Source organism: Equus caballus, chromosome 14 (genome assembly GCF_041296265.1).
Source record: "Equus caballus isolate H_3958 breed thoroughbred chromosome 14, TB-T2T, whole genome shotgun sequence".
In the NCBI taxonomy this organism is placed as follows: Eukaryota; Metazoa; Chordata; class Mammalia; order Perissodactyla; family Equidae; genus Equus; species Equus caballus.
Window position 1 is genome coordinate 108,111,232 of NC_091697.1, and position 13,572 is coordinate 108,124,803.

Sequence of the window (13,572 nt, forward strand, 5' to 3'; positions counted from 1 at the left end):
AAACCTCAAGCAATAAATTAAGGACTTAACTATAGCCTGAGAAATTCTAACAGGAAAAAGACAGAAGAATCATTCAGTGCCAAATGCCAAGCTGATCCCTTAGCAACTGCTTATTGATTCACACTGCTTAGGGTTGACTGATTTCTTTCTTTTTTCAAATAGGAAAAGCTTTTATTAGAATAATGAACATTAATCTGAAATACAGCATAGAAGTTCCTTATTCACTACATCAAAAGCTCTGTCTTAAATAAAATATTATTCTACAGGTAGAGGTAATTAAAATTTCCACCTCCAATTATTCCACCCCCAGAACTAAATTCTTGGTTCTCTTCTTCCCAAAAAATTCTGTGTAAAACAGCATTCAGTCCAGACAATATAAGAGGTGTCTGGATATTTAAAGTTGTAAAAAGGAATAAACAACTGATAGACTATATTCATTTTCAGGGAACTGACGATATCAACGGAAAGCAGGACTTGTCATTGGTCAGCACTCACTGGACGTCCACAGCGTGTTTGATGCTGTGATAGGTGCAAAGACGACAAAAGTCCTAGAGAAAATTACAACAGCTCCTCCTCCTGAATAACAAGTTCAGAAGATAAACAAAAAGTCCTTCAAATCTTGTCTCATTACCCTGCTTTTTTCAACCACTTTAAGCCGCTGAAAGCTAAAGCAACTCAACCCCACACCGTGTGTGAAACCTACAAAACCTTTTCTCACTTTTCAGTAAAACAAGCATCAAAATTTAGAATTCTCAAGCAGATGAGGCTGCTGCTGCCTTTTCTGCCTGTGAATATGGTTCTCCCCATAACTGCAGGCTTCTCGGGCCGCTGAGCTGCTTCCACAGCACAGGCTCCGTCGGAGCCAACGGGTGGACATCGTAACTGCCGACCTCTACACAGAATCTCCTCTCGAGAACAGCCAGCCTGAGTCTCTTTTACGACGCTGCCTATATCCCCAAGAGATGTTTTCACATTTCAGTCACATCTTCACTCATTCTCTAATGAAAAACAAACAACTCCTCAGAAAGCTAGTTCCCTTTACTATACAAAGGTAAATTCTGAGTGACTTTCCCTCTCATTAACCAACAGTAGCTAGAGAAATAGAGAACAATAAACCCTGCCGGCTTCGAGAACGATGTCTTGAGACAGCACATCTGAAATGGCAGCTCTTCAGCTTACCTCTCCACAATAAAAGTTATTAAAAATTAATGCAATCATTTGGAAAATACACTTATTTCACATGAAAGCATACGCTCTTTTTAACATATGCTTTTAAACAAATTTGTGTTAATAATCCAGAACCAAAGATGATTCTTTGACAGACTTTTGAAGCAATAAACTTACTTTTTGAGATATAATTCATAAACCATAAAATTCACCATTTAAAAGCATACAATTCAGTGATTTTTAGCTCATTCACGAGGATGTGCAACCATCACCACTGCCTGCGTCCCCAGAACGCTCCTCGCTCGCCAAAGACCCCCTCACCTGCAGTCACTCCCCACTCTGCCTCCTCCTGGGCCCTGGAGACCACTGATGAACTTCTGCCTCTAGGAACTTGCCTACTCTAAATATTTCAGAGAAACAGTTACACAATACGTGTCCTTTTGTGTCCGGCATAATGTTTTCAAGGGTCATCCATGTTATGGTATCTGTCAGAACTTCATTCCTTTTTTATGGCTGAATAATATCCTGTTGTACGGACATTATAGTTTTATAATTTCCTTGATGTTCTTCTTTTCACCTACTTCACATTCTTGGATTTTACTTAAATAATGGGACATTTTGTTGCAAGGTGTAGTAATTACTTGTGTCTTCGCCCACCCTCTCTTTATCACGTTGAAGTCCAGGATCGCGCTGTGACATATGCATGGCAGAGTAATGAAGCATTACTGAAAATCCCTAGGATGGAGCTGAGCAAAGAGGAGGCGAGGAAGAGCCTAGGATGACATGCTCCAGTCCTCAGAGCCCGCATCATGGGCAGGTGGCAGTGAGGTCGCGCAGGGTCCCACTCTCAGAAGGGCCCCGTGTGTGGAGCCTAATGCTCAGTGGCCGTCCTCCTGAAGCTCACTGATTTTATCTCCGAGTGTGTGTTCTGTAAGGGGAGTCTGATGAACAACGGAGCATGTGCACTGGAGTCTGGAGCCCCAGCCCTTGCGCGGTCGGCCTCCCACCACCTCCCTGAGATGAGTTCTCAGCTACCTGCATCCCTGCTGGCTGGGCCCTGGGCCCTGACTACCTCCTCCTGCTGCCCCAAGGAGCAGCCATGACATCTGCCTGCTGGGGGCCAGGCATGGGCACAGGGAGGACAGAGGTCAGGCGTGCACCCCACAGTTCTCAGGACAGAGCACGGCAGCGCCATCACTTGCCTGGGCTGGCTGCGCTGAGCTGTGTTCAACAACAGGTGACTCGTGGGGGTGGGGTGGGAGCTAAGGGCTAGCCTCTCACCCACTGCCCCTCCGGGGACCGAGCACACCCTGGCACGGAGGCTCACGCCCTCGGGGCCATGTGTCCACTGGGGTTGGGATGGCAGGTCTGCTGGAAAGAGAGACACCTGGGGAGGGGAGTATCCCATGCTTGAGGGTGCATGTCACTAAACAGCAAATAAAAAACACCAAGATGGGTAAAGGGACCACAGAAGAAAGGAAAATGTTTTCTACTTTAGTACCTTTAATAGCACTTTTTTCCTACTCTTTGAACAAGAGGTCCCATATTTTCGTTTTGCACGGGGGTCAGCAAATCGCGTGGCTAGCCCACCAGGGATGCTCACAGGCTGCTGGGATTCGAATTTGACAGCATCTCTCACAGCTGTTCTACCTCACCTGTTCTTATTTTTTCATTTTTGAAAAACTTAACCTCTTTGAGAAGGTAATGCTTTCGCCGGCTGAGAAGGCAGCGGTCTCTCTCCCAGCCTGTTCCCTCTCCTCTGCATTTAAACAGCCCTTACTGTGTCTTCTCCAGTTTATGTAAATGCAAGCTTACAAATGTACAATTCCCCCCATTTTACACACAAGTTAACTCCTGTGTGTAATTATCTACTCGTAATTGACCTTGAGTCAAACAACAGTACAGCCGAGGTAGAAGAAAAAATAGATAAATGTTTTTACTTCAGCCACATCCACACAATGGGGAAAGGACAGTCCTCTCCAGAAACGATCCTGCGACAGGAGCAGATCCACATGCAGGAGGATGCTGGAGCCTCCTAAACCACAGCCCAACTGGACTCAAAACGGACCACAGACCTCGGGGAAGAGCTAAAATTCTAAAACTCTCAGAAGAAAACAAGGACTAAATCTTTGTGACCTTGGAGTAGGCAACGCCTTAGCAGACATGACACCAAAACCACAAGCAAAAAGAGAAAAAACTGGACTCTCTCATAAATCGGACTTTATCAAAATTAAACTTTCATGCTTCAAGAGAAGATATCATCAAAAAAATGACAAGACAACCCATGGAATGAAAGAAAATATCTGCAAATCATATATCTGATAAGACATTTGTGTCCAGAACATACAAAGAATTTTTACAACTCAATAAAAAGACAAATAGCCCAATTAAAAAATGGGCAAAGGATCTCAATAAATGTTTCTCCAAAAAAGATATACGAATGGCCAACAAGCACATGACAAGATGCTCAATATCATCAGCTATTAGGGAAATGCAAATCAAAACCACAATGAGGTACTACTTCATACCCACTAGGATGGCGATAATCAAAGACAGACACACAATAACAAGTGTTGGTGAGGATGTGGAGAAACAAGGACCCTCACACACTGGCGGTGGGAACAGAACATACGCTCTGGACAGTTTCGCAGTTCCTCAAAATGTTAAACACAGAGTTACCACATGACCCAGCATGGTACTCAGAGGTATGTATATATCCAGTAAAAATTAAAACATATGTCTACCCAAAAATCTGTACATGAATGCTCATGGCAGCATTATTCATAATAGCCAAAAAGTAGAAACAGCCCAAATGTCTGCCAATGATAAATGGATAAAAACTGCAGCCTATCCATATAATGGGATATTCTTCAGCCATAAAAGGAATTAAGTGATTCCTCAAAAAATTAAACACAGAATTACCATATCATCCAGCAATTCCACTTCTGAGTATACACCCAAAAGAACTGAAAGCAGGGACTCAAATAGATATTTGTACGCTTATGTTCACAGCAGCACTATTCACAATAGGCCAAAAGTGGAAGCAACCCAAAAGTCCATTGATGGGTGAATGGATAAACAAACTGTGCTATATACATACAACGGAATATAATCCAGCCTTAAGAAGGAAGGAAATTCTGACACAGGCTGAAACATGGCCGAATCTTAAGGACATTACGCTAAGTGAAATATGCCAGTCACAAAAGGACAAGTACCGTATGATTCCGCTCCTAGGAGATACCTAGAGTAGTTAAATCCACAGAGACAGGAGAACTGAGGTTGTCAAGGGTGGTGGAGGTGGGGGGAATAGGGAGTTAGTGTTCACTGGGGACAGAGTTTCAGCTGGGGAAGATGAGAACGTTCTGGAGATGTGATGGCTGCACAATGAAGTGAATATACTTAACACCACAGAATGATAATAACTTAAAAATAGTTAGGACGACATTTTTAATTATGTATATTTTACTTCAATCAATCAATCAATCAATCAATCCATCAAGACTATGTTCTTACCAAGGGGGGTCCTCCCAAGAAAATGGTACCCTGCTTGCGGACAATGATGTTTTCGTCAGCCATTGCAGGCACGTAAGCACCTCCTGCCGTACAGGAGCCCATGACCACCGCTATCTGGAACCCAAGCACACAGGAGACCCATGAGCACAGCCACCAGTGGATCACACAGCCTCTGGGTCAGTCCCCAAACACCGCAGGACCAGGAGGTGCTACTAACCGGTCCCTGTACTTCATTTTACAAACGGAGGCTCTAAACGGCTGGAATGGTTTCCTGACTTCCTGTATCAAAGCGTTCTGAAGGGCTTCCGCGGCCCTTTTACAAAGTGTACGGACAATCTCCCTGTCAGAGAGAAGACTGGCCAAACAGACCATTAGCCTGAGCAACTAATGGAGAAAAGAAACTCAATCCACCATAAATTAGCAACACTGTATTAAAAGGATAACTTTTAAATCTCATAACAAGTTCTCTAAATAATTGCCACTTACCTCAAAGGAATAGTGAAATAATTCTTCAAATGAGTGTTGTTTATATTTGTTACCTGAATATGATACATTCTAAACATAAAACCAATGTGAGCCCCCCAGTCTAAAATCCTGCTCAGAAGAGAGTCGACCGTGTTGAAGCTGGGGATGCAGTCATGACGACTCACAGTACTATCTTCTCTGCTTTTGTGTGTGTTTGAAATTCTCCACAATAAAAGCTTAAAAAACATCCTTGCTTAGAGATTAGTACAACATAAAGAACAAGAAACACAGGTTTGGCTGATTACCCCTGAATTGGAATAAATAATATCACAAAGAAGAATAAGAGAAGTATGCAGGGGATATTTCCTTAAATTATCATATGAAAGCAGTTTTTCCTACTACTTCCAATATTCCATCAGTTTTCCTTATAGTCATACAAATATCTGTTTTAGAAAAAAAGATGCCACACTAGTATTAATACAAAAATGGAAGGCAGCACGAGTTAACATTTTTCCATCTAAATGGCTTCATGAAAAGCATTTTTCTCTATTTCCTGTATGTTATTAAAAATGGCTGCAACATTTCTCTGTCAACATATCACAGAAGTGTTTACCACCTATTGTTTTTGCTTATCAATCACTGGAAAGTTTGTTTTCAAAATACCTATGGCTGGAAAAACTCAAGGAGGCAGAAGGGAACATGAGCTCAGCAGGGTTCATCACGGTGAAAACACGCAAATAACCCACATGGCCATCAACACGATATTTTGAACCGATAAAAGAACTGTGGATAAACACATTTAAAAACCTGAGGCAAAAAATAACAAATGAAATGTTAAGACTTCCCAACTGAGTGGAGGGCACATGAGCATCTGTTCTGTTACTCTCTGTACTTTCTGCATGTTTGAAATAGTTTATGGGCTTTTTCTCTAAGGTTCTGTCAGGAGCAAAGCACACGATTTTACCTTATCAGCCTGTTCTCTGTACCTGAACACCAGATTCAGCTCCACAGATTTCAGTATCAAAAAAGCCAAGGAAGTAGAGAAGAGTCACAATGACACAGGAATTTAAAAGAGGACAATTTCCAAAAGACAGACCTACGGAGCTAAAGGGTCAGAGCAGGGCTCCATGAAAACAGCAGGCACAAGCGAGAGGGACAGAACTGTCAGCAAGCTCCAGAGACCACGGGGGGAGTACAGGAGACAGAGAAAGGGAAACAATTTTGTCACGATGCAGTAAGACAAAAATGAGGGAAATGGAACCGAACGCCACCATGCCATCTCAGGGGAGAAAAGAGCTGCCAGTTTAGCAGGAAAGCCTCAGCAGCAGGGAGCTGGCACGTTGTCAGCACATCCACATGAAGGAATTCTACCGCGTTCCCAAGGGCACTTCCCACACCAAGGACACCGACACTCCGTTCCTTGAACACCACCCAGTAACAGCCCCAGTAATCCCTGACTCCTGGGTCCACGTCCGTGTGACCCTGTCCCCGTGAATGTGTGCTGGTGCCACGCTTCTCAGAAAGAGAACGTGGCAATGTCACCACGCTCAGGGGACAAGAGACTGTCTTCCATCTTGCTGGACCTCTCTCTCTCCTTCTCTCTCACTCATCAAGAGAAAGACATGAATAGACTTTGAAACCATTGTGCTAACTCAAAGAAGCCGGTCACAGGAGACCGCGTATCATATGATTCCATTTATAGGAAACGTCCAGAACAGGCAAATCCAGAGAGACAGAAAGCAGACGAGTGGTTGTCGGGGCCAGGGACACTGGATAGAAATGGGGAGTGACTGCTAATGGGTGTGGCATTTCCATCTGGGGTGATAAAAATGTCCTAAAGCTGACTCGACTCTGTGAATGTCCTAAAGACCACTGAATCGTATGTATTAAATGGGTAAATTGTATAGTACGAGAATTTTATCTTAATAAAGCTGTTACAAAACTTTTTTTAAAAAGCAAGAGTAGAGTTACTCCATATACAAGAATCACAATTCCCAAATGTTCATCAGTGAGAGAGACAGGCCAGTGCCTGTGCTGTATGGCCCTGGGCTTCCTGTGCTCTGTGAAAGGACGTGAGACGCACAGCACAGACTGCTCTGACCACGCTAGAGGCACAGGGGTGGCCTGTGCCAGGAGAGCTGTCACAGTGACACTCACCTGCATCAGGACAAAGGAGAACTCCCAAGAATCACACAAAGAAGCTGTGGGCCCCCACCCCATCACCATGAGGTGCCCAGTGACATGGATGCACTGAGATCCTCCTGCAGGGTGAGCAGATGTGTGATTTGAAGTCTTGAATCCAGAGCAAGACTTGAAGACAGAGCAAGAGGAAGAAGAGGGAAGCAACAAGAGGGCTAAGAATGCCATGTGTCTGACAGTCATGATACTTGGCATCACCCCATAGAAGGCACAAGCAAAAGTTTTGAGTAAAAAGAAATGAGATGCTACAAAACAGAAGGAATGATCTTAAAAAACTTCAGACAAAATTTCATTACCCTGCAGGTCTTGCCTGAACAAACAGACTGGTTCTCATTGCACCGAAAACAAATTACATATTGTAGGTCAGCAGCCTGCCCTACGGGAAGGGCCTCCGAGACGGAGTCAGGAGGTTTTACTCCCAATTCTGAAAAGCTGTGTGAACTTAGACCTCCATTCTTCCACTGAAAAATTGCAGCAGACTATCCAGCTCAAAGGCACACTGCGATAAATGTAATCCAACTTGAAGGAGAAAGTTTCGCCTCCTTGAGGGAAAAGCCATTAAAAATATAATAATACTTTTAAATCTCTCATCTTTTTCAATTCACAGTAATTGCAGGGAGCAAATATTGCCTGTATCACATTTTTTTCTTCCTTTACCTGAAGAGCTGCCACTAAAAAATAAAAGCCACGATACACATATCAACTGAACAGCTGTCCAGAATCTAAGAACATTATCAACCACGCTGACTGATCACACCGCTGAATCGAGAATGCTCGTGCACATCTCCTTAGACAGCTGAAAGGTACACAGGAAACAAGAAGTCGGCCTTACCCAGAACACCCCACGCCCCCCTCAGTCTTTTCATCAGAGAGCCTCAAAGCAGGGTCAGAGCGACTCCACCTCCCCAGCCCTGTCTGGCCTCATGAACAAGTTGAAATGCACTTTAAAAATAATGACACTCAGTGCCTGTCCTAACCAAACCCTCAAAGCAATCACCAAGGTCTGAGCAAAGGAGATACAATTTCAAAAATAAGGAGCTAGGCCAAGGAGGCTTCAAAGAGGGGGAAGGAAAGGAAGGAGGAAGGGAGGGACCCCCAGGAATATTCAAGGTGCCTCTCCGAAGAGAACAATCTGGCAGGAACGCAAAGAAAAGGTGAGGAGCCTGAGGGCTGTGATTGAACCTGGCGGATGGACAGCTGGCTTCAGAGGAATCAGGCAGGCCTGGCCGCTGGGCTGGTAAGCGACACAGGACAGACGCACACTGAAGCATCCGAGAAAAGATCAATGCAGACGATTCCGCCACCACTACAAGTGACACACACGTGAGAGCGGATCCACTTCTGAAGAGAACTTTAAGGCTCACTCCGAAAGGGCCAGCGACACAGAGCCACAACCAGGACAAGACAACGCGCATCGCAGGTCCTCCCAGCATTGGGCGTGGATCCCCAGAAGATCCAGAAAGGCGTCCTCGGGGCAGGAGGCTTGAGGAAAGACCCCGGACACCAGTACACCAGGTCTTTAAACTTCAGAAACAGATAAGGGTCCTAAAACCCACCGGAGAGGAAGGAGAGGGAACCAGGAGGGGAGGCTAAGCCCAGCTCAACCGCCTTCCTCCTGGGAGCGAACCCCGAATTTCCAACCCTGGAAGGGCTGTGGGAATCTGCCCGCGTCTTGACAGCTGCAAAGATTAGGGAATCACAGACTATGGCTGTCGAGAGACAGGCATCTGTGAAATAAGTGGATAAACAGGTTGACAATGGGCAAGATTAGTAACATTAAATAAGAGCCAACCTTGGGAGGAAAAATGGGAAGTGGCCACGAGGAAGCCGGTTCTCACCATCAAAACGCATATGCAGCACATTCGGCTACGAGTGACCCCTTCACACAGAAAGTGCACACACGGTTTTCATCTGAGTCCTACGGAAATAACACAGCACACATCAAAGCACAGGGACTAGGAGTACTCAGCATGTTAGACATCACTCCAGCAGTTATAAGGAGTTTCGGCCCTCCAATATACTGAGTAAGTATCTCCTCAGGGAATGCCTGAAGATGTAAACACTATCTCGTGGCTGAGAGTCCAGTAAGGGAAATTAGCAGGACATATCTAGATAAAGCCACGAGTAAGGTACAGCTCAAGAAGCACGGCATTGGGAGGAAGAAAAAAATTCCTTCCTGCAAGGGATTCTGGGAAGCTCCTCTGAAAAAGGTGACATCTGAGATGCGCCTTGGAAAGTGGGTTAGAGACTTAGACCCCAAGGACTGGGGGAAGGAAGGCCCGGAGTGGACCTAAGCGGACAGTCATAAAAGGCCACATGCACATGAAGAACAGCGAGCAGTTCAGACCAACAGCAGTTTATGGAGTGTGTGCAAAAGGCTAGAAAGTTAGGGTGGAAGAAGCCCGCACGAGGTCTTAAGTACCAGGCTCAGTCTGAAGTTTGTTTCGTAGAAATGATGGCTGGGAACCAGGGAACCAGATAAAGAATAAGGTTGTAGTAATGTGTATAGTGGATAGAAAAGGAGAGGCTAGGTGGTCAGGGACACCGGTGGGCAAGGCCAGAGCCACAGCACCATTGGTGATAAAAGCCTGGAACCACCCACGGTGCCGGCAGGAGGAATGGAGTGGAGAGAACAGTCTAAAGGTAAAAATCAACAGGTGTTCATTCGTCGGACGTTCGTGAGTGCTGATCACCTGTCCAGCATCAAAGGAGCTTCTGGGAGTACAAAAATGAGGAAGATATATATTTTTTACCTAAAAGGATGAAGTAGGGGAAAAGCAGCGAAGAGTTAAGGATGACCTCAAGTCTCAGTCCTGGGGAAAGAGCAAGAGGAAGGACCACCAGCAGCAAACAGACTAGAGGAAGAGGAGAGCGAACGTGCTCCATGTCTGGGGGGTGACGGAGGCAGAAGGAAATGTGTCCGACAGCAGAAGCCGTGAGGGTAAGCAGAGGGAGAAGGCGGGCAGGGCGTGGCAGAACATGGGAAGACAGGTTCCGTCACAAGGTCTCATCACAGCGTTACGACAAGTCCTTGGGCGGGTTGGGAGGGTTAAATGCAGAAGGTGGGAGAAGAACGAGGGAACACCAGGGCACGAAGCTGAAGGGAATCTTGAGAGGGAGCAAACGCCAACACCCTGAGGTTGTGCGCTGGGAGATCTGGCCTCTGATCCCCTCTGCGTCTCACTCCCTCCGACGGCAGGAAGGGTTAAGGCGAGTGAGCGCCACAATGAAGGCACGGGCCCGTCCTAAGAAGGCTGCTGATCCCAGGACGTGAGACGCGTCAGAGCTAGAGAAGGTCCTTCTCTTTTGGAATCACTTTTGGTGGTTTTTCCGTTTCCTCTAAAAAAGGAGGAAGTCAACATGATTATTGGCTGGAGGAGGACAAAGTGGCTGAGAAAATACTAAAGTAAAAGAGAGACAGGGTCAGTAATGACCCACAAGGAGGGTCAGCACTGGGACTGTAAATGACAGGCGCACCTCGGGAAGCAGAGGGACAGTGGCTTCGGGGGGCCGGGACGAAGACAGAGGACCTCGCGGCGCTTTCACAGGAGGAACGGCGCTCACTGTGGCCTCCCCCTCCCTGTGGAGGAGGAAGTGGAGCCAGGTCTAGAGTTCACACAGCGGGGAAGAGGTGAGAACAGACACCACTGAGACGAGCACACAGGAACGGTTAGAAATGCTTCTCAATTCCGAGAGCTTCATAAGGACACAGGCAGGTAAACCTTTACCCTAAACTTCCGATTGGAGGAAAGTAGACAAAATAAATGTGGAGAGGGGCTCAGTTAAAGAAACACTGATGTCAAAATTTTTAGGAAACAAAAATAAAATAGGCAAGAGGAAGACATCCAGGCAAATGCCTGCTAGACACTTTAGATTTTGATCACAGGCGGGTGTTATTTATTGAAAAATATATGACACTTTTCGTTTTTAATGCACTTTGAGCTTTAGGTTCCACAAGAGCAGAGACCCCACCCGGTCTTACTCAGCAGCACAGTGCCCGGCTTACAACATCCTCTGTAACACTTGCTGTGGTTTCCAGAGAGGCTACACGCACAGAAACACAGAGCAAGGAACAAGCACGCAAGGTGGCAGGGGTCTACGGTGGGCTGAGTGGTGGCCCCTCAAAACTGCATCCACACCCAGATACCGAGCACCTGTGACGACGACCGAGTGTGGAGAGAGTCTGTGTGGATGGGATTAAGCCGAGGATCTTGAGATAAGATCATTCTGGATGACCTGGGCCAGCCCTAAACCCCATGACAGTGTCCTTACCAGAGAGAGAAGACCCACAGAGGGAGAAGCCACCTGGAGACGAGGGAGAGGCTGTGGGGATGCAGCCACAAGCCCGGGACACCTGGCGCCTCCAGGAGCCGGGAGAGGCAGACGGAACCTCCCAAGAGCCTCTGGAGGGAGCGCAGCCCCCCGGCCACCTCGCCCTCAGACTGCCCCCTCCAGAACCTGAGAGAATAAACTTCTGTCATTTTTAAGGCCCCCAGTCTGTGGTCATTTGTACGGCAGTCCTAGGAAACCAACACAAGGTTAGCACAGCTATCTAAATTATAACACCAGATTAAATGGGCCAATTTCCCCCATAAAACAAAAGATCACAGTAGGAATTTCATACCAGGCAACGGAAGGGCCACCTGTGCAGCAGGGAGCGTGGCAGAAGCTTCTGTTTAGATCCGTGAAGCACAGGTAGGCAAGGTCACTGCACGACAATAACAAACCTCATGAGCACCAGCAAGAGCCCACAGGGACAGGGAGGAAAGAGAGGCAGCCACCTGCAAGGAGGGCTAATTAACTAGAATACCAATCAAAATACTCCACACAAGAAATCCAGTGACAGAACGCAAAGGAACAGCGTCAGCGTAATGAAGTGTTTCAAACATGCAAAAAGATAGGGAACAAGAGTCAGTGTCCTGGCACCTAACGCCCAGTCTCAGTAAATCCGGACATTTGGCCAGGATTCTCTAAAGGAATAATATTTCAGACACAGCGGAAGGCTCTAACTACCCCCACTGACCCCTCCTCCTCCCACAGCAAAGGTAAGCGCTGTTGTAAAGCTGAGCGCATCACCCATGTACATGTTCAGACATAAACACATTGCCCGATGTATTTAACGTTTACACACATAGCAATTGGCTAGACATTCAGTCTAGTAATTTTTTTACTCGACATATTTTTGAGACTTATTTATGTCAGTGTATACAATTCCAGCTCATTCATTTCAAGAGCTAAGAGCTGCATTATTAATCTCCCGCTAATGGCCAAGGGGGCTGTCCTCTAACTCTGGCTTAACGAAAAGGCTATGATGAGCTTTCTCGCACGTGTCCCCTCGTACACATGCTAGAGTTTCTCCAGAGCGTGGTCCTAAAAGAGCAACCACTCACTGCCCTTTCCTTTTAAAAACTCCTTTCCTTCAGTGAATAACCTTTATTACAGGATAAGAGTATTTCTATAATTAACAGAAGAATCTGACTGAAGATAAAACCTTAAGACACTTTCTGTAGAAAACGACTAAATTCTATATTAAATTCTGTTTTGAGTCATCTCAGAGTACCTAGTTAGTAAAGACATCTGGAGCAAAAAGCAGTGTATCTCATTAAAGAGAAGTTACCTGTGCAATATTTTTAGAAGACATAATCGCCTGGTTATAGAAAATGCGGCCGAAGTGATCCCGGTCTGGAAACACGTCTGCTTGCCGAGGCAGGTTTGCCCCTCCTGAGTCGACTGGGGACAAGGGAAGGAGAGAGGTAAGCACGTCTCCAGGAGCAAAGCAAGCAGCACATGGAAGACTCGTCACCAACAGCTTCAGCTCCTAATCACAGTCACAAAGCACTCGCCCGTCTGCCTAACCATCGCACAGCCTCTCCCCAGGCCCCACACAGCCACAGGGAATCCTGTTTTCCTCAAACCCCACAGGCCCTCCTACCTCTGTGCACAATTCACTTAAAGAAATGTTTAGGACATTCTCTCCTTTGAGGATTAGCCTTTCCCCAGAAACACCATATATTCTTAACCAGTTCAGCCAAAAAAGCACCTTTCTCCCTTTCTCCTTTAAAACAATACGAAAAACATCTACAGAATGCAGGTGAACTTTTTTCACACACTGCCTGCCGGTCCTGTTTTTGCTGCAGATTAGCATGGTGGCTAAGAACGCCAGCTGAACACAGTGTTCGCTGTTTGGATGGACACTGTTTGCATCGTGACTGTATGAATGTTAATATC

At 46.0% G+C, this 13,572-nt stretch overlaps 1 protein-coding gene and 1 long non-coding RNA gene across 3 annotated transcripts in view; one reads left to right on the forward strand and one right to left on the reverse strand.

Annotated features, from left to right (window-relative positions):
* The window catches only part of MCCC2 (methylcrotonyl-CoA carboxylase subunit 2), a 62,412-nt gene that overhangs the window by 23,948 nt on the left and 24,892 nt on the right, over window positions 1-13,572 (reverse strand). Inside the window, exons 6-7 of one of the 2 annotated variants that reach the window (XM_023618227.2) lie at window positions 12,962-13,074; window positions 4,681-4,794 (exon numbers count right to left, since the gene is read on the reverse strand). In XM_023618227.2, coding sequence (XP_023473995.2) covers window positions 4,681-4,794; window positions 12,962-13,074 — 227 coding nt within the window. The remainder of the gene's footprint in view (window positions 1-4,680; window positions 4,795-12,961; window positions 13,075-13,572) is intronic. The other variant, XM_023618228.2, reaches the window with a different exon arrangement.
* LOC111767929 (uncharacterized) lies at window positions 10,705-11,835 on the forward strand. Its single transcript, XR_002799891.2, has 2 exons — window positions 10,705-11,060; window positions 11,293-11,835. It is a non-coding gene; the product is annotated as an uncharacterized lncRNA (long non-coding RNA).